Genomic DNA, 25,412 nt, shown 5'->3' with positions numbered 1-25,412 from the left:
GCAGAATAGAGTGACTACAGACTTGAATCTTAAGGCCGGACAACCCCTTTAATCCACGGACTAATTTTTCACTTTGGATTAAAAGCAAAGAGATCATGCACATTCAGTAAACACACAGAATATCTAGACATCATGTCGAAAGTAAAAATGAATTGCCCCTGGCACTGGTTGACAACTCCCCTCCGCAATCCGCAACTCATGAGTTCAGAGTTTTAACCCATTCTACGTATTCTTGCTCCCTGAGGAAGACATCATGCTGTGTTAGATGCCTTGTTTCTTAGGTATTATCATATTAATATATGTGGCAAAATACAGAAAAGGGAAATGAGGCCATCCTTGATTTCACTTCAATCAACCTCACAGCAGTCTCTTGGTTTCCTCTGTGTACACATTCCAGTGTTTTTCATTTTAAAATTAAAAATAAATTCGTTAAATCGAATCCATCAGCAGATTTTTGCTATGTAATCTGAAAGCAGCATTGTGAAGCAGCTGAAAGACTGATTCCATGGATGTGTCACTTACTAGACTGGTTGTGAAGTTTCAATACTATCAGTGTTTCATGAGCAGTAGATTATCATTACAAGACTAGTTTTCTCTTCCTAGTCAATTGCGATGTGTAACCATGCCCCATCACTAATTAGCAGCTTTCTGATAATTTACGGTGTACATAAAAAACTACTAATCAGTGGTGTGGGTAGTGTTATACAAGGCTCAGCACTCTTGTGCTCTGCTAGATTTGCAGCAGATAAAACTGTGATTATATCTAAATGACAGCAAGCAGACCAGCAAGTGGGGCATCAATGGAATCAGGGTCTCAGCCCCTACATCATGCTGCTCTCAGATTACATAGCAAAACCCTGTTGACAGATTATCTTAAAGAAATTACTTTTAGCTATAATATTGGAATCAGGTCTCATAATTTTCGACTTTTAATTGTCTTCAATTAGTCACCTGTGTTTCAATTAGCATAAATTCTACCATTAGTTGGTCTGTTTTCCAGAGGTTTTTTAAACTTTTTTAAACCAAAGCTTGTTACTATTTGATATAAACATATATAGAAAGGTGCTTTAAAGTTTGTGAACACTTCTTACTTTTACACTGGAGTTTCACACAATTTATAAAAATATATTAAGAGAACCAAATAAATCATTTGTATAATGTGCTGTAAAACTTCTCCAGTACAGTGTATTATGCCGTCAGTGTAACACAGGCATCTCATTAAATTAGGCATACTGAAATAGCAGATGTGCGGCCATTTTTATGCCTTTGACTTTTATAGCAGCCTATTGGTACCAAATCTTCACATTACAAGAGATAATAGAGAGAGAAAGGGAACCTGCCCCCTCCATAAACCACTGAGCATTGACCACAGCATCAACAGTAAAGGTTAAAATGTCCAAGATAGGAATCTTGTTTCACACTCTCCATTGTTACAGTAGCCTGTCTCTGTTGACAGCACTGTAAATGTAAAGTGTAGGGCAACCAAGAGTCACATTGCAAGCATTTATCTACAGTGAAAGAAATAATTATTTGATCCCATGCTGATTGTCATGCTACTGCAGTGCAGTATAGCGCAACCTCCACCAGGGGGTGCTAGCGAGGGAAGAGAGGTTGAACAAACAGCGTAGCAACACTGAGTAGCAGCACAAGCACCACCAGGTGGCAAAAGAGTGGTCAGGCAAGCCAAGTCAGAAACCGTCAGGAGCAGAAGTACCAGAGGTCACAGCAGTACATGTGGTCAGAAACAAGCCAGGGGATCAGCACCGGTCGGAAGCAGAGAAGACAAAAGACAGAAGCAGGTCCAAATGCAAGCCAAGTCAAAACCAGGGAGTCAACAAACTTATAGGGAAACACCGAATCAGGACAGACAGAGGGAATAAACAGACATGAGGTAAGTCAGGGATCACAGCTGGACAAATCATGATATGCCAGAGTAAGAAACACATGCAGAACTATAGCTGACACCACCTGCAGGATGCAGCGGAGCTAAATAGCAAACCTGAAACCAGACTGAGGCTGAGAAAAGTTAACCCCTGAAATTACCAGACCGGGAGCATGACACTGATTTTGTAAGTTTGCCCACTGACAAAGACATGAACAGTCTATAATTTTAAGGGTATGTTAATTTTAACATTGAAAGATAGAATATCAAAAATAAAATCCAGAAAATCACATTGTATAAATTATATAAATGTATTTGCATTTTGCAGTGAGAAAAAACATCTGACTGCTGTGCTTGCCAACAAGGGTTTTGCCACCAAGTATTAAGTCTTGCTTGCCAGAGGGATCAAATACATCTGGCAAGCAAGCCTTAATACTTGGTGGCAAAACCCTTGTTGACAAGCACAGTAGTCAGATGTTTTTTGTAGTTGATGATGAGGCTTGCACACATTTCAGGAGAAATTTTGGTCCACTCCTCTTTGCAGATCATCTAAATTATAAAGATTTTGGGGCTATCGCTTGGTAACTCGGAGCTTCAACTCCCTCCATAAGTTTTCTATGGGATTAAGGTCTGGAGACTGGCTAGGCCACTCCATGACCTTAATGTGCTTCTTTTTGAGCCACTCCTTTGCTGCCTTGGTTGTATGTTTTGGGTCATTGTCTTACTGGAAGACCCAGCCACGACCCATTTTTATTGTCCTGGCGAGGGGAAGGAGGTTGTCACTCAGAATTTTACAGTACATGGCTCCATCCATTCTCCCATTGATGCGGTAAAGTAGTCCTGTGCCCTTAGCAGAGAAACACCCCCAAAACATAATGTTTCTACCTACATGCTTGACAGTGGGGACAGTGTTCTTTGAGTCATAGGCAACATTTCTCTTCGTCCAAACATGGCAAGTTGAGTTAATGCCAAAGAGCTCAATATTTGTCTCATCTGACCACATCACTTTCTCCCAATCACTCACAGAATCATCCAGGTGTTCATTGGCAAACTTCAGATGGGCCTGTACATGTGCTTTCTTGAGCAGGGGGACCTTGCTGGCACGGCAGGATTTTAAACCTTTACTGTGTAATGTGTTACCAACAGTTTTCTTGGTTACTGTGTTCCCAGCTGCCTTGAGATCATTAACAAATTCCCCCATGTAATTTTAGGCTGATCTCTCACCTTCCTCATGATCACAGAGACCCCACAAGGTGGGATTTTGCATGGTGCTCCAGATTGATGTCGATTGACAGTCATTTTGTTTCTTCCATTTTCTTACTATTGCACCAACAGTTGCCTCCTTCTCACCCAGCATCTTACTTATGGTTTTGAAGCCTATTCCAGCTTTCTGCAGGTCTATGATCTTGTCCCTGACATCCTTATAAAACTCTTTGGTCTTCCACATGTTGTTGAGGTTAGAGTCTGACTGGTTGATTGAGTCTGTGGACAATAGTCTTTTATAAAGGTGATCATGTAAAATGGCTGTCTTTAATGCAGGTAACGAGTTGATTAGGAGCAGCTAACTGGTCTGTAGGAGCCAGAACTAGTGGATCAAATACTTATTTCTCACTGAAAAATGCAAATAAATTTATAACATTTATACAATGTGATTTTCTGGATTTTATTTTTGATATTGTATCTCTCAATGTTAAAATTGAACTACACTGAAAATTATAGACTGATCATGTCTTTGTTAGTGGGCAAACTTCCAAAATCAACAAGGGATCAAATAATTATTTCCTTCACTATATTGTCACGGGGTTACCGCAACAGAGCAGAGACAGAAGACCGCACCGTCTGGTGGCTCCTACTCCTCCACTGAGAAGAAGCACTTCTGCTGTTCTCAGTTAGCCACTCCCCTCCTCTATAAAAGCTGGGCTTGATTACCAAGTTCTTGTCTGATTTAGCATTAGCTACATATATCTGAAGTGGGAGAAGCTGACGTTGTGAAAGAGAGCTGGAGGAGTTTACAGTATTAGGGACTGTTGTTTGGGTTGTGCACTTGGAAATTTCTTATCCTTCCAGTTTACTTTCTTCCCCTTCCCTTCACACCCTGGGAATACCTTTGTTATATGTGAGTGTATATTTTATGTGTGTGGAGTCTTCTTTTTATCCTTGTTTTTGTTACCCTGTCTGTCAGGTTGGTATACTGTGGTGCACAGTAGCTCCTCCCTTCTCTGGGTGGGAAAAGGGGACAGATGTAGGGCAGTTGTAGGAGATAAGGCAAGAGCAGAGGCCCCAGCATCTTCAAAATCTGAAGTATCTGGGGGAACAGGGCGAGCTAGGGCTCCCCCTAGTGTTAGGGCTAAGAAACGTGCCCCCTGGTCCCAGGTCACTCGCCAGTCAAATCGTGACATGTATATTGTTGATAAAAGATGATGAATTGCTTACTACTGGTGATGAGCGAACACGCATGGATACAGTGCTTTCTGAGCATGCTTGGGTGCTAACGGAGTCACTTCGGCATGATAGGATAATATGTTTGAGTCCATGCGGCAGCATGTCTCACGGCTGTTCGACACATGTAGGGATTGCCTAACAAATAGGCAATCCATGCAAGTGTTGTGGCTGTTGAACAGACATGAGACATGCTGTCAAAGGGTCTCGAACATATTTTTCAAGCTCGCTGAAGTCACTTGGTTAGCACACGGGCATGCTCAGATAACACCTTGTCTGTGCATGTTCGCTCAGCACTACTTGCTACATGTTACTGGTACAAGCACTGTGCAAAGCCAGATCAGGATAATAAGTGGGACATGGGGCAGTGCACAAATTATAGTTTATAAGCATGACTTTTTTTACAATAAAATGTGTGATCTTTTAAAAATGGTTTTCCATAGATCATTGTCAATATCAGACAAACGGGGTTGCAAACTGCACATAAATATGCAATGGAGCTGAGCTGAACATTTAAATTTCAGCTGATCTGCAGTACCCAGCAGTGACTGCTACACATTAGACAGAGCTGTGGTATTCAGCTCCATTCAATATCTACATTCATCACTGCCTGTACAGACGATCAGTGCTGTGTGTCAGACCCAAACCAATCTAATACTGATGACATATTTTGGATATCATTAATAAATTATGTCTGAACAACCCCTTTATGTATTTCAGAACAGTACAAATAAGGTTGGCTGACAGCCACAATCAATGTGTGTAGTTTTTTCATAGGTAATAGATGAACACTGGTTAGGTTTCATTAAAGGGAACCTGTCACCTCGTTTTGCTGCTATAAGATGCGGCCACTGCCTTTTGGGGCTTATCTACAGCATTCTAAAATGCTGTAGTTAAGCCCTCCGTCTGACCTGAAAGAGAAGAAAAATAAGTTTTATTATGTTCACCCGAGGGCGGTTCGCTGAGGTCCGGTCCGATGGTTGTCGCAGATCCCGGGTCTGGCGCCTCCCATCTTCATGCGATGTCGTCACCCTGCTTGCTTCATGCAGTGCTCCTGCACAGGTGTACTGATCTGTCCTGTTGGTGGCAGCGCAAAGTACTGCAGTGGACAGGCGCCGGGAAATGTCAGACAGGCCCAGCGCCTGCGCACTGCAGTACTTTGATCTGCCCTCAACAGGGCAAATCAGTACACCTGCACAGGAGCATGGCACAAAGCACACAGGATGACAACATTACATGAAGATGGTAGGTGCCGGACCCGGGATCTGCAACACCCCTCGGACCGGACCGCCCCGGGGTAGGAATAATAAAACTTGTTTTTCTTCTCTTTTAGGTCAGACCGGGGGCTTATCTACAGCATTGGTTGCATCTTATAGCAGCAAAACGAGGTGACAGGTTACCTTTAAAATCTGACCAGACATGTGCCAAGTGAAATTTTTTTATGCACAAACATGTTGTTTAATAAAGCATCTATAATGCACAATTTATTATTAACCTCTTTTTATACAGAAAAAGTTAAAAATTCCTTTTTCAACCTAGAAAAGAGAAAAATAATGCAGCTTTTAAAAACATGGTGTATCACACATGCATTTTATCTACCCCCTAAAAAATGGAACTGAACATTAAAGGGAACACACATAATGCCTAGAGACACTTTGCACTGCTACAAAAGCTGAAAAGAAAAACTGCTTTTAGTTCAGATTTAGAGTCTAGGGACATTCTTGTCTCTTGAAAACTAGGATTAAATGAAAGGTTAGAGATTTCTGTATGTGAAATGTCTTCCTCCAGTACAAATAATGCCTTTAACTTTTCTTCCCTATTTACCTCACTAATGGAATCACATTGCAGTGAGCCTGGTATGCTACAGCAGCATACTCCATCCTAACTAAACAGATTAACAATGGAAAATGCATTAGAGAGAGAGGTTTCATAAAATGTCCTTGATGTTCTTACCTGCCATTAAAATGTACTCTCTGCAGTGGATCTTTGACCATCATTTAATGTCAAAGTCAAAACTTTCTTTTGTTTTTCGTTTGAACATTCTTAGAGTAGAGCAAATAATGTGAAGGAATACTTTAAATTGTATAAACTGTATTTAATAAATGCTCAAGTGGTTAACAATTTCTACATAGTGTGTGCACTGTTAAATTATATGCCAAAAAAATACTCTAGTTCAAAATAATAATCATTTTTTATATAGTGCCAACATATTCTGTAGTTCTGTAGTACTTTACAATTCAGATGGTACAAACAATATCAGGCATTAGAGGTTAACACGTTATTCTACAAATTAATCAAGATGAGTGGGGATCCTGTTCATCCCGCAGTCTCTACTGTAGAGCAAGACTTTTTAGCAGCACAATATCTTACCATATTTAAGTGTAGATATATATGCATATATATATGCATATATATATACAGTATACACATATCTATCAATATATATATATAATATATATATATATATAGTGAGACAGTGACCGGTGTTGTGAATGGACGATATGTGTCGCAGAGGAGGAGGTCCTCTGCGCTGTAAGCCTAAAATGTTGCTCTGGGACCTATAGTTCCATGAGCCTTGTTTAGCTTATAGGGGGCTGGGCTTACAGGGTTAGCTGGAAAGCTGGGCGATTCTGGCTAACCACACACCTCCCATCAATGGCTGTATCTCATACGATATAATGAGACTGTGGTTTGGTCACCTGGTTTCTGTGTTGGAAGGTCCTGCAATAGGACATGTTTCCTGAATAGCACATGGTGAGGCCATGTACCTGTAGAGTCTGTGACAGCTAACTGCATTGGGGAAGCTACCATCCTTCTGAGGGTCTGGAACTGTTGGGTTTGACCTGTTGAGCAAGTCATCATCTGGGACAGTGATCCCAGTAAGGCAGCTTCCCTGGAAGCCAGGATTGACAAGAAATCAGTGCGTGAAGCGGAGCTCCTGGAAGGCAACCTTGAACAAGGGGGTTGTAAGAAAGGCAGATAGGTGTATCTGCTACATGAACAGACTGGTGTCATATTATGTTTCGTGGATGAAACGAAATGGACTGTGCTCTATCCGGTTTATGCTGTGTCTAAATAAATCGGATGGTCTGTTTAAGTGATAAATCGTTCCTGTGCCTTAATCATGTTGCCAAGTGAGTGTCCCTCTATATATACAGTGAGCATTATCTTACAATAATATATTTGATTCTCTAACTTTAACTAGTTTGTGACCAGGCCATTTATCCCCCTTCTTGATTAGGGAAATTTTTGGATTTTATCATATATGCACTTTTAATGGCTCTATAATATTTTCTTATTCAGATAATCAAATTATTTTTACCTCTTTATTTCTCAAGACATGGAGCATACCATAATTTTTAAGTCATTTTTATATTCCTTTTCTTTTTTTACTGATATCAAGGGTAAATGTAAAGAAAAAAGTGATTTTTTTTATTTTTCACATTTTTTATTAATTTTTTTTTTACTACCATAAAGGACCGCTAAAAATGTTTTATATTGCGTTTAACTTTCTGTAGAAATTAATTTATCTATTGGACATATTTTTTGATGAAAATTTGGCTAGAAAAAGCAATTTATACTGCCAGTGCCTCTTTTAATTTATTTATTTTTTGCTATTTTTAATTAGTTTTTAACATATTTTATTCACTGTGCCCCCCCCACCAGAAGGTCTTAAAAACCTTTGGAACAGAATTTTAACATATCAATTCATCTTTTTTTTGCTGGTTTCTCTTGTAATTGGGGCAGGAACGTTAGCCACAGCTGCAAAGGAAATTTCAGCCTCCTGGCTGCATAGCAGTCCTGTCTGTGTTTCCTAGGACCCAGCAGCTCCGGTTCTCTTACTACGCTTAGTGATCTCAAGTTTACTGGGTTTGGAGGAGAAAGCAGGGTAAGTGTTACCTTATTTATATAAACAATGCTAGTTTAGCACTATGTATACAGAGATCAAGAAGGTAGCCACAATACTAACCCATGCTTAGCTTAGGTTGGCTATAGGGGCAGTCAGCTTCCCTCCCCACAACTACACAATCTTGTGCTTACTGCTTAAAATGCATTGATATTTTAGAACATCAGTGAAGGGATACATGTCAACTGCATGTACTTTTAAAATCTATGTTCAGTCCAAAGGTAGTTAACTATTAACTTTTCAGAACTTTACATTAATTTTCCCATGACAAGACAGGATGGCTTATTGCTAGGATATGCCATCACTGAAAAATGGATCAACTCAACTCCCATGATGTTCAAAATGTATTACTAGGACTGTGGCTCTTTTCCACTATATGCAGTTGTGCTGGAAAGTTTACATACCCCAGCAGAATTTTTGCTTTATTTGCCTTTTTTCAGAGAATATGAATGATAACACCAAAACTTTTTCTCCACTCATGGTTAGTGGTTGGGTAAAGCCATTTATTGTCAAACTACTGTGTTTTCTCTCTTTAACTCATAATATTAACCCAAAGCATGCAAATGACCCTGATCAAAAGTACCTGGTGATGTTGGCTTGATAACATCCACATAAATTGACACAAATGGGTTTGACTGACTGCTAAAGATAATGTCCTCACCTGTGACCTGTTTGCTTGTAATCATTATGTGTGCATAAAAGCAGAGTGAGTTTCTGGGATCCAGACAGACTCTTGTATCTTTCATCCAGCCACTGATTTCTGGATTGTGAGTCATGGGGAAAGCAAACCAATTGTCAACGAATCTACGGTAAAAGGTAGTTGAACTGTAAAAAACAGGAAATGGATACAAAAAGATATCAAAGGAATGGATAATGACAGTCAGCAGCGTTAAAACTGTGATTAACAAATGGAAAATCAGGGGCTCTGTAAAAACAAAACCACATTCCGGTAGACCAAACAAAAAAATTTTCCACAACTGCCAGGAAAATTGTTCGGGATGCAAAGAAAAAACCACAAATAACATCAAATGAAATACTGAACTCTCTAAAAAAAAGTGGTGTGGCTGTTTCAAGATGCACAATAAGGAGGCACTTGAAGAAAAATGGGCTTCATGGTTGCGTTGCCAGAAGAAGCCATTACTGCACAAATGCCACAAAGTTTCTTGCCTACAATACACAAAACAGCACAGAGACAAGCCTCAAAACTTCTGGAACAAGATAATTTGGAGTGATGAGACCAAAATTGAACTTGGCCACAACCATAAACGTTACATTTGGAAAGAGGTTAACAAGGCCTATGATGAAAGGAACACCATTCCTACTGTAAAGCACGAAAGGTGGATCACTGATGTTTTGGGGTTGTGTGAGCTACCAAGGCACAGGAAACTTGGTCAAAGTTGAAGGAAAGATGAATGCAGCATGTTATCAGCAAATACTGGAGGCAAATTTGCAATCATCAGCCCGGAAGCTGCGGATGGGACATACTTAGAACGTTCCAAAATAACAACGACACAAAGCACAAAGCCAGGTCGACCTGTCATTGGCTACAGCAAAACAAAGTGAAGGTTCTGGACTGGCCATCTCAATCTCCTGACCTTAATATCATTGAGCCACTATGGGGAGATCTCAAGCATGCAGTTCATGCTAGACTGCCCAGGAATATACAGGAACTGGAGGCTTTTTGTCAAGAAGAGTGGGCAGCTTTACCATCTGAGAAAATAAAGAACCTCATCCACAGCTACCACAAAAGATTTCAAGCTGTCGTTGATGCTAGAGGGGGCAATAGACGTTATTAAGAAATGGGTATGTAAACTTTTTGATCAGGGTCATTTGGATATTTTGGGTTGTCATTATGATTTAACCGCTTTACGACCTCCACCATACTAATACTGCAGAGGTCACTTCCCTCCCTTTGATGTGGGCTCTGGCACTGAGCCCACATCTTTCCCAGGACATATCAGCTGTTTTGAACAGCTGACATTTCCCTGGAATAGCCGCGGGTGGAATCGCGATCCACTCACAGCTATTAAATGGTTAAATGCTGCTGTCAAACTCTGACAGTGGCATTTATTGCACGCTTCCAGCCATCGGGCTGGAAATCCTCCCACCGGTAAACCCTGTCACATGATCATGGGTCACCGGTTCTTGACATGACAACCAGAGGTCTCCTGGAAATCTCTATGTTTATCAGTGCTGGATTGCTATGAGCGCCGCCGAGTGGTCGGCACTCATAGCAAGTCAGCAATTTTACTACATACAGGTGATCTGATCATCGACTGTGTGTAGCAGAGCCGATTGGGTTATGGCAGCTTCGACTCTCCCAAGGAGACTATTGAAGTATGCCAAAAGTAAAAAAAAAGTTTTTAAAAATATAAAAAAATAAAAGTTTAAATCGCCCCTTTCGTCACATTTAAAATAAAGCAAAAAATAAAAATCAAGCATACACATATTTAGTATCACCGCATTCAGAATCACCCGATCTATCAATGAAAAAAGGATTAACCTGATCACTAAATGGTGTAGAAAGCGGAAACTCAAAATACCAGAATTGTTTTTTGTCACCGCGACATTGCATTAAAATGCAATAACGGGTGATCTGCACCAAAATGGAATCAATAAAAGCATCAGCTCAGCATGATAAAAATAAGCCCTCACCCAAACCGAGATCATGAAAAATGGAGATGCTACGGGCCTTGGAAAATGGTGCAATTTTCTTTTAGAAACTTTGGATTTTTTTACCACTTAAATAAAAAAGAACCTAGAAATGTTGGTTGTTTATGAACTCGTAATGACCTGGAGAATCATAATGGCAGGTCAGTTTTAGCATTTGATGAACATGGTAAAAATAAATCCAAAAAACCTTTGTGGAATTGCATTTTTTTTTTTGCAATTTCACCACACTTGGAATTTTTTTCCAACTTTTGAGAACATGATATGGTAAAACCAATGGTGTCATTCAAAAGTTCAACTTGTCCAGCAAAAAAACAAGCCCTCACACGACCATATTGACAGAAAAATAAAAAACTTATGGCACTGGGAAGAAGGGGAGCAAAAACAGAAGCGCAAAACGAAAAAGGGCAGGGTCTTGAAGGGGTTAAAAATTGAAAACACAGTATTTTGACAATAAATGACTTCACCCAACCAATAACCATGAGTGGAGAAAAGGTTTTGGTGTTATCATTCATATTCTCTGAAAAAATGCCAAGAAAGCAAAAATTCTGATGGGGTATGTAAACTTTTGAGCACAACTGTACTTCCACATCCATGATTCTTTCCACTCACCGAATAGGAAACTGCTCCTTATCCCCTTTCATTGGTGATATGCATAGCATAAACTTGCTAGATTGCCCTTTTCTATATAAAGAACATGTTAATAGTCTTACAATTATCCTTTTTTTTATTTTAATGTTAATTTATTAAATGGGTTCTATATTTTCAACAACCTTTGCATACATGAATAACACAAGCCTATATTGGAAACTTTGTAACATGTCTCACGAGAGAAATATGCTTCTTTCTCCACATTTGAAAAATAAAAAACTGCTTAAATTATCTTGCTCATGATAAACTGGACTGTCAGCACAGTGAGGTGTCAGGTTACAAAGCATAATAAAGGTTATCTGTCAGTCCAATCAATCCTCTTTAAGTTGCCTATTTGGGCATGTAGGTAATACAAAGAAGAATAAAATGATACCTTGAGGCTATGTGCACACGTCTGGAATTCCAGTGGATTTTATGCGCTTTTGCTGCGTTTTTTTGCTGCAAAAAACGCTGCAAAAACTCATAAAATAAGCAACCCATTGAATTCAATGGCATTCCGCACATGCTGAGCTAATGCTGCATATTTTTCCGCAGCGGAATCGCATCGCTGAAAAATACGCAGCGTGCTCATTCTTTTTGCAGAATCACGGGAATTCCGCACACATAGGAATGCATTGTTCCGCTTACTTTCCGCATGTGGCTATGCCCACCGTGCGCAAAGTAAGCAGATCATGTGCAGATGGTACCCAGGGTCTGGAGGAGAGGAGACTCTCCTCCAGGCTCTGGCTACCATATCCCTGTTAAAAAAGAAGCAAAATAAAAAATCATGATATTCTCACCTTCCGGTGTCCCACGCAGCGTCCCCAGGCCTCAGCGATGCTCCCCGCCTACTCCCGTTCCCAGCGATGCCTTGCGACAATGACCTGTGATGATGTAACAGTCTCGCGAGACCACTACGTCATCAAAGGTCATTGTTGCAAGGCATCGCTGGGAACGGGACTTGCCGGGAGCATCGCTGAGGCCTGGGGATGCTGTGTGGGACGCCAGAAGGTGAGAATATCATTTTTTATTTTTTTATTATTTTAAACTTTACATCTTTTTACTACTGATGCTGCATAGGCAGCCTCAATAGTAAAAAGTTGGTCACACTGGCCAAACACTATGTTTGACTAGAGTGACTAACCTGTCAATCAGTTTTCCAAGCTAGGCTACAGATCGCTTGCAAAACGCTAGTTTTTTGGCGGGAAGTACACGGGAATTACGCATGCAGAATTCTCGCGTATTTCCTGCGGCAGGGAGTTGCGGAATTGCAGCGGAAATTTCCACGGGAATTCCGGACGTTGCACATAGCCTGATACCTGCAATGAGATTTCTTATTAGGCCGGGGTCACACTAACCGACGCAAAATATGGTCAGTATTTTACATGCGTAATACGGATGAATGGCCCCTAAACAGTGCTCCGTATGTCATCCGTAATAAAGGTGTGGTCACATATTTAGCGTATGTAAGCATCCGTATGTAATCCGTATGGCGAGATTTTCTCGCAGGCTTGCAAAATGGACATATAATGGAGCCCTATGACAGGGTTTCTAACAGAAACCAAAGAATAGATATAGACACATAGAATGCATATATTTATATATATATATATATATATATATATATGTATTCTATGTGTCTATATCTATTCTTTCTTTCTTTATTAAACCTGTCAGTGTGAGTTTACTGTATACCGCACTGAATTGCCGGCTTTGGTAAAAGACACCTGGTGCATATTTCTCGCAAGTCACATGTGTGGTCCGTGTGTAATGCGCATTTTTTGCGCACCCATAGACTTGCATTGGAGTACTACGGCCGTAGTACGCTGACAATCGCAGCATGCTGCGATTGGCACGGACCGTAGAATACGGATGAGAAATGTATGGCTGGTGCGAGGGACCCCATAGAGAATCATTGGTCCGTGTGTAATGCGTGCTTTTAGTGCCTCTCACTCGGCCGTATTCCTCGCCAGTATGACCCCAGCCTTACAGAGAAATCCACACTTTTCTTTTATGTAAATGAACTGTTAAGATCTATGGGCTGGACCTGATAATTTGCATCCAGAGATTATTTTCAATAAAAAAAAGGCATTACCTGTGTGATATATAATGGTTGCTCTCTGCTCTCCTGATCTCACTGCAGAGATATGTGTGAGATTATAACAGACATATTGCAGCACTAAACACATCTGTAGGTTCCTCTCAGTGCTTCAGATACCATCTCACAGGCAGTCAGCATTGCAGTACAGCAGAGCAGTGAAACCTGCAAATATGTTTGCAATTAGAAAATGTTCAGTTCTACTGTACCTTGTTAATTGCATTTCTCACACTGGTATCGCCCCTTTAATTTATAATAAGCCCTGAATGCAGATTCTTATGCAGATCTATGTCCGGCCCATAGATCTTAACAGCTCATTTACATATAAGAAAAATGTGGATTTCTCTGGATTGAACCATAAGATCTCAGATAAGTAAAGAGAGACAGATAATGCCCTTGTTCTATTTACGTTATTCGAGTGCAGAATTCACATCTACACTGCTCAGTACTGCTGTGCAATGTCATGCATGCCTCCATTGCATTTGTCTTTGTGGAACTGAAAAAAATTTGTTGTAATCCATTTCTGTCTGTGTCTACAGTGTATAAGAGAAATTAAAGCATCTAGTCTCCATGCACCACAATTCTTAGGGTCAGGACCGGCGTTATGGGCAGGCAGACCAGGCAGCTGCCTAGGGCCCCCGCTCTTCCAGGGGTCCCCAGCCAGCAGCACATAACACAGCCGCTATGGGGCCCCTTTGAGGCAGGGGGGCCCGCCTGCCCCCTGCGCCGACTCCCGCCGCACTGAAGGAGGCAGTGATGGAGGAGAGAGCGTCAGCTGACGCTCCCTCTCCTATCATTCCTCATTCTGCCTCTGACACAGTGGGGGGCGCGATGACATCATCGCGCTCTCACTGTGTGCCAGACAGAGCAGGAGGAGACAGGAGCAGCCAGCAACGCGGGCACGAGTAGAAGGTGAGGAGTGTTTTTTTTTTTAAATCAGGGTGAGTACTGGACTGTGGGGCCACTCTGGGGGGACTATATAGCATGCTCGGCTGTATCATACCATGCTGGGCTGTATTACACCATTCTGGGGTGGCTATATACCATGCTGGGCCGTATTATACCATGTTTGGCTGTATTACACCAATATTGTGGAGGGGCTATATACCATGCTGGGCTGTATCATACCATGCTGGGGGGCTATATACCATGCTGGCTGTATTACACCATTCTGGGGGGATATATACCATGCTGGGCTGTATCATATCATGCTGGGGGGCTATATACCATGCTGGGCCGTATTATACCATTCTGGGGGGCTATATACCCAGCTGGCCTGTATTACACCATTCTGGGGGGGCTATATACCATGCTGGGCTGTATTAAACCATGCTGGGCTGTATTATACCATTCTGGGGGGCTATATACCATGCTGGGCTGTATTACACCATGCTGGGCTGTATTATACCATTCTGGGGGGCTATATTCCACACTGGGCTCCATTATACCATGCTGGGCTGTATTATACCATGCTGGGGGGGCTATGTACCATGCTGGGCTGTATTATACCATGCTGGGCTGTATTATACCATTCTGGGGGGCTATATACCATGCTGGGCTGTATTATACCATACTGGGCTGTATTATTCCAGTCTGGGAGGCTATATACCATACTGTGCTGTATTATACCATGCTGGGCTGTATTATACCATTCTGGGGGGCTATATACCATGCTGGGCTGTATTATACCATTCTGAGGGGGCTATATACCATGCTGGGCTGTATTAGACCATGCTGGGCTGTATTATACCATTCTGGGGGGGCTATATACCATGCTGGGCTGTATTGTATTGTATGGTATACAGCCCAGCATGGTATACAGCCAGTATACCATGGTGGGCTGTATTATACCATAGTGGGCTGTATTAAACCATGTTGGGCTGTATACCATGGTGCTCTGGGCTGTATACCATGGTACCACAGCATGTGATGTGATTGAGGTCTGGGGACTTTCCTGGCCATGGACCCAAAATGTCAATGTTTTGCTCAAGCAGACATTTAGTTATCACCTTAGCCTTGTTATGTGGTGCTCCATCATACTGGAAAATGTATTTTTCATCACCAAATTGCTCCACTTGGAAAATGCTTAGATATCATTCTTTATTCCTGGCAGTATTCTGAGCACAATTGTATGTGAGCCTACTCACTTGGATGAATAGCAACTCTGCACATTAATGGGCTGAGTATGCCTTATTAATGGCATGATAAAGGACTCGGGGTTGCACTCATCTTTACTTCTTCAGACAACCATTCTTTTCAGATGTCCCAAAGAGTCTGAAGGGGGCTATATCAGAGAAATAACTTATCCCAGTCCCCTGGAGTCCAATCCCTGTACTTCCTATAGAGTTTGTCTGTCTTTGATTATTTCTCAGAAAAAAAAGTAGCTTCTTGAATGGTGTTCTTGACATTAGTCCAACCTCTAAATGTTTTCACCCCACTGGACATGCACATACACTGTCACATGCCTGCTGCCATTTCTGAACAAGCTCTGCACTGGTGTTGAATAAATTCATGTAGCTGAATATACTTTAGGACATGATCCTGGTCTTCTTGGCCACCCTGAAGCCTTAATCACAGCACTAATAAATGAATTTCTTGATGGTCTTATAAATGGTTAATTTAAGGACAATCTTACAAGCAGCAATGTCCTTGCTTGTAAAGTCTGTAAAGATATTTTGATGCAAAGCAATAATGACTGAATGTCTCCTTGGTTAACATAAAAAGACAATGATTTCAAGCACTAGCTGCATTTTAAAGCAACTAATCCGCTATTATAATACAATCTGCATTACAGAGTGATATAGGCTGTGATAGCACTTTCTCCTGATTGAAATGATGTAAGCAGGTCATTTTGTGACCGGGTGAAATCCACTGGAATATTTTTTTGGGTTATGTTAACTGTCATGGCAAAGAATATCTTTTAAATTTTCATTTTTCATACCGATTTTCACTCTTCATAAAAATCTTGCGTTAATGCAAATTAATGCAAGTATAAAAGCTGAAGGAGAAAAGTTTGCCAAGACTAAAATTTGAGTCAATCTCAAAACTTTGGCCATGACTGCAGGTTGCAAAATAGAAATAGAACACGCAGAGGGGAGAGCAGGTGGAAAAACTGGCAGAAATATTGCTGTTTCTTTATCAAAATTTAGCTGTAAATATTAAATATCCTTTGAGTTAACATATAAATGTGTGTTTCCTTTCTTAAAGGGACACAGCAGTTTACAATAAATGCATTATGCCTAGTTAAATAACTAATACTCTGTTTTTAAACCTTTCTTGGTTGGTTCCTCTCATTCCCAATAATCATTATTTCATGCTCAGCTTTCATATACCGCTAATCTAGCCTGTGAGACACATCCTGATTTTGGTTTATCCATCTGAAAGCAGGGGGAGTGTTTTAAACTACCAAAGCAAACTGTGAATAGAGTAACCTGAGCCCACCTCTCTCCGCTTGCTTCTAAATGGAGGGGAGCAGTCTCAGACTACCTACTTGTATGCACAATAAACACAAACAGAGAGCACAGAATAACAATTGTGCAGACATATCCTGCAGCAACACATATAACAGTAGTCAGCAAGTGCTGATAAAAAGATGGCAACAAATACAAGGTATTTAGTCGATACTTTTTTTGCAAAAAAAATGTATACCAAGCTGCCTCACCACGTCAAGGTAACCCTATTGAAGCAGTCCCTATCTAATGTATTTAAAACCTGAACATGTGAACAGTGTCTAAATGAACACGATGAAGACAGGCGCATCCCAGTATGGGCACATGGTGCAAGCCAGCTTTTTATGTGCATGTCACACAAGAGAGGGGTGGGGTCTCTCAAATCATGCATTGGCATGGAAAAAACTGGATTAAAAACACATGTGACATGCACACATATGAACAAGTCGGTAGGACACTGTTCATACCACCCACTGACTCAAACACAAACAGAGAGCACAGAATAACAATTGTGCAGAAATATCCTGCAGTAAAACATATAACAGTAGTCAGCAAGTGCTGATAAAAAAGATGATAACAAATACAGGGTATTTAGTCAATACTTTTTTGCAAAAAAATGTATACCAAGCTGCCTCACCGCGTCAAGGTAACCCTATTGAAGCAGTCCCTATCTAATGTATTTAAAACCTGAACATATGAACAGTGTCTAAATGAACAGGATGAAGACAGGTGCATCCCAGTATGGGCACGTGGTGCAAGCCAGCTTTTTATGTGCATGTCACACAAGAGAGGGGTGGGGTCTCTCAAATCCTGCATAGGCACGGAAAAAACTGGATTAAAAACACATGTGACATGCCACACATATGAACAAGTCAGTAGGACACTGTTCATACCACCCACTGACTCAAACACAAACAGAGAGCACAGAATAACAATTGTGCAGAAATATCCTGCAGTAAAGCATATAACAGTAGTCAGCAAGTGCTGATAAAAAAGATGATAACAAATACAGGGTATTTAGTCGATACTTTTTTTGCAAAAAAATGTATACCAAGCTGCCTCACCGCGTCAAGGTAACCCTATTGAAGCAGTCCCTATCTAATGTATTTAAAACCTGAACAGTGTCTAAATGAACAGGATGAAGACAGGCGCTTCCCAGTATGGGCATGTGGTGCAAGCCAGCTTTTTATGTGCATGCGGCATGCGTTAGCAATGTGCCGTCATTCTGTGATGAACCCTCGGACGCGGTTTGCAGCGTAAACGCGATCAGAATATGACAGTAGCGTTAATGCAGTCCGTCAATGCTATGCGTTGAACGGACTGCATTAACGCTATCTGAACCTGGCCTTACAGAAACGAAGAGTGGACGGAAAAGCAGAGAAAGTGCCCAAATAGATTTAAGAGGGCACCAGCCTTTTTAACCATACATAATGCATTTGTTATGAATTTTGTATTGTGGGTTGGAAGGTCTCTTTATGATTGTAGTATGAATATTGCATTCATGATCTATCTAAAACTCATTAGTTTTTTATTTTTAAAAATATTTTATTCAAACACAACTAACGAGATCGCTTTGCAAATTAATTTAATTAAAAGTTTTTAGCATTGACATTTGGTTGAATTCTTCAAAGTTCACAGTGCTGACTGTTACCCTTAAGCTTTCTGTCACTATGTACTCCAGGATATGATTTATTTTCCATATTATATGCTATGATTCACACTTTCTATCTGCTCTGCATGCACAAAATTCTGCACAGATATTTATTCAAAATAATTTGATAATGATATGCAGATTTCAAATGAAGCAGCAAAATGAATGTGTCACTGTATCAACACACACCAGGTAGGGTCTTTACATTTGATCTGCCAAGGTGAAAAAGCAACCACTAGAATCATTGTATCCTCTCGGTTTGTTTGCTTATCAGTAGGATGCAGCTGTTTTATCAGTCAAAGAAGAGAAGATGCTTCTTGGGAGACTTAATTGGGTTAGGGCGACCTCGAAAGTACAAGTTTTCAAAGCAAATGTGTTGCTGTAAGCTTTTTATTGTTGTTTACAATTTAAACATTTTTACTTTTCACAGGGGCATTTTGGGCGAACTGGACATTCAGGACCTCCGGGGGTCAAAGGAGAAAAGGTACAGATCTGAAGTCAAGTCTTAATTTTAAAAAATGCAAAATGTATTACGGAAGTAAACAGAAGTTATATTGAAGAAACAGCAATCAGAAAACAGTAGTAATAATAACTTCAATTAGCATAACTTGTTTACATCATTAATTTTAGTTAATTGTTTACGTAACTTTATCTGTTTATATTTGCACATCGTATTTAACCATGTTGTGTTTCGTTCTTTTCTGTTTAAGCTCCAGAAAGAGAAGCTATTAATAAACAAAAAAAGCAACAATATTTCTTCATAAACAATAATTTAACTCTTTCTGGGCAAAAGTTTATCTTTTAGAATGCCGCTTTCTAATGACCTCATACATTCTAGAAGACTGTCCAACGAATAATGGTTCAACCGATCGTTCGGCCAGTAGTTGTCTCACCAGACTCTTCCGTACACAGGAGCACTGACAATGAGAGAGCCGCTGCCAGACATTTGTGCCAGCGGCTTATGTCCCTGAGAACAAAAGGATTTGTAGTTGAATCCGAGGAAATCCATGGGTTCGGCCAATGTTCAGTATTAGTCTAATGTTAATGGGGGGCTTTGATTATGAGTCTTTTAATTTATGTTGGCATAGTTGGGATCAGAGAGGTGTGTGGGTTTTATTTCTTTTTTTTTTCTATTGTTTAGTTTACTTTTATTTATTTTTTAAACTAAATGCTTTTATTATGCTGAATTCTAGTATTCATTTAAAATATTAGTACTGTAATAATAGCTGTCCATTACATTACTGCTACTCATGATTTGTAGACCTGGAATAAGCAAAATTATGTCTTCTCAGTTTACCCGCTAAACTACCTTTGTCACAGGGTATTTCTATGACATAATTAAAGATATTGTGGTTTATGTATATTGCTTAAAATATTTACAATCTATCCTTGTGACTGGCAACCTGTTTTAGATTAACACCCAGCACCCCCGGGATCATCTGTTATTAACTCCAAAGGTTGAACACCAGCACAGCTTAGTTTAATTTGTTGCTGTCACTGCCAGGTACTAGAAATCATCATCTTTTAAGCTTCTAAATGTTCTCTCCTTTCTTACAGGGTAGCGAAGGTCCTCAAGGCAGACCAGGACCCCCTGGACCACCTGTAAGTACTTTACATTATAAAAATATATACCTGCGATAATTCAGCTACTTAAATGGAATCTGTCATCACATTTGATCGATCTGACCTATTAATATGGGCATACAGGTTATAGACTTCCCAACTTCCTTCCTCCCTCCCTGCATAGTAAGCATGTCATCTGCACTTTTTCTGTTCGCTGGAGGACGCTGGGAAAAGAAGTTACAGTGACTCTCGGGAGCATGTGCAGAACAAAAGTAATGTCAATCCCCTTAGAAGGGTGGAGCAGTGAAGAGGAGCAAGGGCAGTCAGAATGCGTAGTCACAGGATTTCTGGCCATGCACCTGACATCACAGGGACACAGTGACGATAAGGGAGGAGAATGATAGGATAATGAAGTGAGGAGGCAGCGTTATCTTCCAGGCCTAGAAGAACTCATTTACATTAAACGATAAAAGATGATTTTTACACAACAGGCATCATCCATGAGGCATACAGGGATCACTTTTTCAGCTGACTATAACCTGTATGCCCATATTAATAGGTTAAATTACTCAAATATAGTGACAGATTCCTTTTAAAATAGTAAAGAAAAAAATTAATTTCCTGCCTTAATGTAATAATGTGCGCTGTGAGGATGTTGATGTAGTACGGTTCTCCAAGCAAACTCAGCATCAAATCATGTTAAATGAGTGGAAAGTTTTCTTAAGACTTCAAATATGAAAATAAAATAATAATGAAAGGAAGAAAACTTAAACTTTAGTGCCACATATAGGAGGTAGCAATCCAAAAAGTCAGTATTGACCTTTTAATTAGCCTTGCCACATTGTTACCCTTTAAGACTTCAATGATTGTAATTCATGTACCATAACATCACTATGACTAGTATTCCTGTGCTGTTACTTCACTATAGTTACTTACTTTGTGACATCATAGTCTATATTACACAGAAAATCTGTTTATTATCTCATATTTGCAGTGGGACATCACTGTATCCGAATGCACTCCAAATTACATGCTTCTATTCAATCTGAAAATTGAAGTGTTATCAGTCTCCAGACACCACTGTGCTTATGGATTTGTTCAACTATTATAAAAGTCAATATAAGCAGTAAAAATCTGTATTCCATGAGGTCTCCTCAAGAAGTTGCAGGTTTCCTTATGACTAGAGATGAGCGACTTTGCCTTTTTTCGGGTTGAGTCGGGTTTCATGAAACCCGACTTTCGCAAAAGTCGGGTCGAACGAAATTGGCCGACTACAGGGAAAAGTCAGAGGCTGACTGAAACACGAAACCCAATGCAAGTCAATGGGGAAGCAAAGTCGGCAGGGAGTGGAGGACAGTAAACACACCAACAGTGCCCATTTCAATGCCAAAAACATAAATTCTTATAACTGAAGCTTGTCAACCTTAATTTACTTCCTAATAATAGTTACGTATTGAAAACTTGGGGTTATTTGGCTAAGGTTGTGGGGGGGTTGGGCTGGCTCCAGGTTTCCGTGTGCCCTGGGCCAAATAGTGACAGTGCGCCCCTTTAACACATACCACAACTCATGATGCTCCGATACGCCACAGAAATATAGGTATAGTACAATGACACATACTTCACTGCTTACATGACATGACTGATCTATTTTAATTTGTACAATAGCTCAAAAACAGGACAGTATATTACTCCATACAGTGTTATGGCCACAGCATTGTGCGCCATACAGAATAATGAGCCCCATATATTTCTCCATACCAAATAATTAGTCACATATAATGTTCCATACAGTATCTGATGAGCTCCACATAATGCTCCATATATAATGGGCCCCATTTGTAATGCTCCAGTGTATAATGTGCCCCTTAGATGCAGCTCCAGTGTCTGATCTGCCCCATTTACATTGCTCCAGTACATGATGGGCCTCATGGATTCATGGATGATGCTCCAGTGTCTGATGGGCTCCAATAATGCTCCATATATAATGGGCCCCATTTGTAATGCTCCAGTGTATAATGTGCCCCTTAGATGCTGCTCCAGTGTCTGATCTGCCCTATTTACATTGCTCCAGTACATGATGGGCCTCATGGATGATGCTCCAGTGTATCATGGGCCCTAATAATACTCCATATATAATGGGCCCCATTTGTAATGCTCCAGTGTATAATGGGCCCCTTAGATGCTGCTCCAGTGTTTGATCTTCCCCAATTTACATTGCTCCAGTACATGATGGGCCTCATGGATGATGCTCCAGTGTATGATGGGCTCTAATAATGCTCCATATATAATGGGCCACATTTGTTATGCTCCAGTGTATAATGTGCCCCTTAGATGCTGCTCCAGTGTGTGATCTGCCCCATTTACATTGCTCCAGTACACGATGGGCCCTATTTTTAATTAACCCAGGCATGGTATGTGAAAAGAGCTCCATGGAGTAATCTGAGGTGTGTGCTTCGACATCCTTCACTTTTGGTGTGGGTGAAGGACACAAGGAAAGGGGTTGCTCCTGACCAGAAGCCTGCAGTTACGACTCAGTGCTTGCATTTCTTAACAACTTCAGAATAGGAGGCGATAGAGCTGGAGGCTGTTTCAGCAATGTAAGCCACAAGCAGTTCCTGATACTCTGGCTTTAAAAGCAGTCTACCTACTCCCAGAAAAGGGAGCCTTAAAGGCCTTCCAGAGCTACACCATGACGCAGGCTCAACACCTCCTGCCTTAGCTGCTATTGTGTTTTTGGCACTACCAGCAGATGCACCACCACCACCATCAGTACCAGGTGGCCCTCCATGCCCACATCCGCATCCTCTTCCACCATACTTCCTCATGTTTTTGAAAATGGACCCAAAATACCAGTAGATATATGGTACTGTATCAGAAGCGCACAGCTCTATACAGTCTATGGATAACAGTAAATCTCTGTATATATTTCATGAGGCATACACAGATGCTCACAGGCTCAGTATGGATTACCCAATAAAATAACAAGTTGAAAAAGGGTACAGTATCACCAGATAAAAGCTATATATAGTATAGTGTAAACATTCTGATTCTCCGTATACATTTCAGGAGGCAGACACAAACGCTCTCAGGCCCAGTATGGATTACACAAGAATATGAAAAGCTGTAAATGGGTTATGTAACACAAGCGTACAGCTGTATACAGTGTTGGGGTAATCTTAAAGTTCCAAACATATTGCCGGAGTAACTGACAGACGTTTACAGGCTCATTATGGATTACACCAGAATCTAAACAGCTAAAAAGGTTACTGTATCAGAAGCGTTCTGTTGTATACAGTGTTGGCCAAATTGAAAATATCGGTATATATTTCCGTAGTCACCCTCAGACGCTCACTCAGTTTGGTTTTGACCATAATAAAAAATGTTGTAAAAAAGTTCCTGGATAACAAGAGAGCAAGTATATATTTTTTAGGGGACAATTGAAATCTCCATATAAATAGTCCCGTAGTCACTCTCAGATGCTTACACAGTATGGATTGGACCGTAAGGCTAAATGTCGAACAAAGGTACTGTATAACAAGATACAAGCTGTATCGAGTATAGTGTAAAAATTTGTTTCTCTGATTCACTGTATATAGAGAAGGCGTAACCCACACACCACAATGGATGATGTAGGGAAGGTCGACTGACTGGCAAACCAGCCTGTAGTGAGAAGCAGAGGTGTAGCGCAGTGTAGGTGTGAAACCACTGAGATAAAGAGAAAGGGTGCAGTGTTTTAGCTTGCCCATTGGAGGGCAGTGGAGAGTGTAGGAGTGGGACTGAATAACTGCCGTTGGTCAGAGAAACTGTTAGGTGATGGTGGGCGGAGTTACCAGAACTGGAAGTATAAAAGGCTGAGGAAAGATTCTGGAAGAGTCAGTCAGCGAAGGAAGCACAGTAAAGAGGAAGTTCTGCTGAGGAAATAGAGACAGTGAAAAGGCTCCAGAGAGGACTGACAGTTGAGGCGGTCATGGGGGGGTGGGCCAGAGGACGGTAGCCGCAGGCGCAGACGGCCTGGGGCTATCATATGGACGGTGTGCTCAGACTGGTGCAGCGCTGTGGTGGTTAGGCCTAGGCCAGCCACAGTGGAAGAGCCACAGAGGACACCACCATTATAGTTACTAAGGAAGTGAAGGTATCGGGGCCTGTGTACAGAGAAATGTGGAATGGCTGTGGTGAATTGCTATTGTCGACAGAAGGATGGGCACTAAAAACTGACCTGTTCAATACAAACTCTGTCTCAGTGTTGTGTTTGTCTGCGGCAAGAAGAGGTTCCCCCCCACAGTTGGTTATCCTACAGATGATGCCTTAACACAAATTTTTGAAACAAGGTACTGTATCAGCACATACCAGGTGTGTCCAGTCTAGGGTTAAATTTCCGTCTATACTTCCGGAGTCAGACACAGACACTCACAGGCTCACTATGTATACACCAGAATTAAAAAAGTAGAAAAAGGTATTCATAGCGTACATGAGTATACAGTGTTGTGGTACTTTTAAATGTTCGTATATATTTCAATCTCAGTAAGCCAGTCAAGAATCTCCGCAACTGGAAACTACATGGATACAAGTATAGATGCAAAGTCGAGTGTTAGCAGAAATTTTGGAATTACTCATCGCGGGAAAACCTCCCGGTATATGTTGCAGAGGCGATGCAAACCCTCAATTACTGTGTCTGTGGAGAAAGCGAAAAAGGTTCTTTGTGAAGAAAGGATTGCTTTATCGCAGTAGCATGGATCACATCACCGTTACTCGTCTCCATCAAATTGTGATCACAGGGAGAGATGTACCCATGGTCCTCACTGCCTATCACGATGTGTCTGGTCATTTTGGAGTGCAAAAGACAGAAGCCACAGGCCATAGGCGATTCTATTGGATTGGCATGAGAGGAGACATTGAAAAATGCTGGCAGGAATGTCACACGTCTGTGACTATCACAACTGTGAAAGGTGATCATAAAGCACCACTGCATCCGCTTGTAAGTTTATGTCCATTTCAAATGGTAGCCATTGATCATCTGAAGGTAGAGGCCAGCAGGACAGGCCATAGCTACATCTTAACCATCATTGATCAATACACCAAATTTCTAGTGGCCATCCCTGTGAAGGATTTAACTGCCCAGACTA

At 40.9% G+C, this 25,412-nt stretch overlaps 1 protein-coding gene across 1 annotated transcript in view; it reads left to right on the top strand.

Moving 5' to 3' along the window:
* COL19A1 (collagen type XIX alpha 1 chain) overlaps positions 1 to 25,412 on the top strand; it is a 1,445,738-nt gene that overhangs the window by 1,190,793 nt on the left and 229,533 nt on the right. Inside the window, exons 37-38 of the mRNA XM_073569423.1 lie at positions 19,157 to 19,210; positions 20,284 to 20,328. Coding sequence (XP_073425524.1) covers positions 19,157 to 19,210; positions 20,284 to 20,328 — 99 coding nt within the window. The remainder of the gene's footprint in view (positions 1 to 19,156; positions 19,211 to 20,283; positions 20,329 to 25,412) is intronic.

Source organism: Dendrobates tinctorius, unplaced genomic scaffold (assembly GCF_039654945.1).
Source record: "Dendrobates tinctorius isolate UK_male_01 unplaced genomic scaffold, ASM3965494v1 ptg000024l, whole genome shotgun sequence".
NCBI classification, from domain to species: Eukaryota; Metazoa; Chordata; class Amphibia; order Anura; family Dendrobatidae; genus Dendrobates; species Dendrobates tinctorius.
Note: the sequence above shows the minus strand (reverse complement) of the source record. Positions and strands in the feature narration are given on the sequence as shown.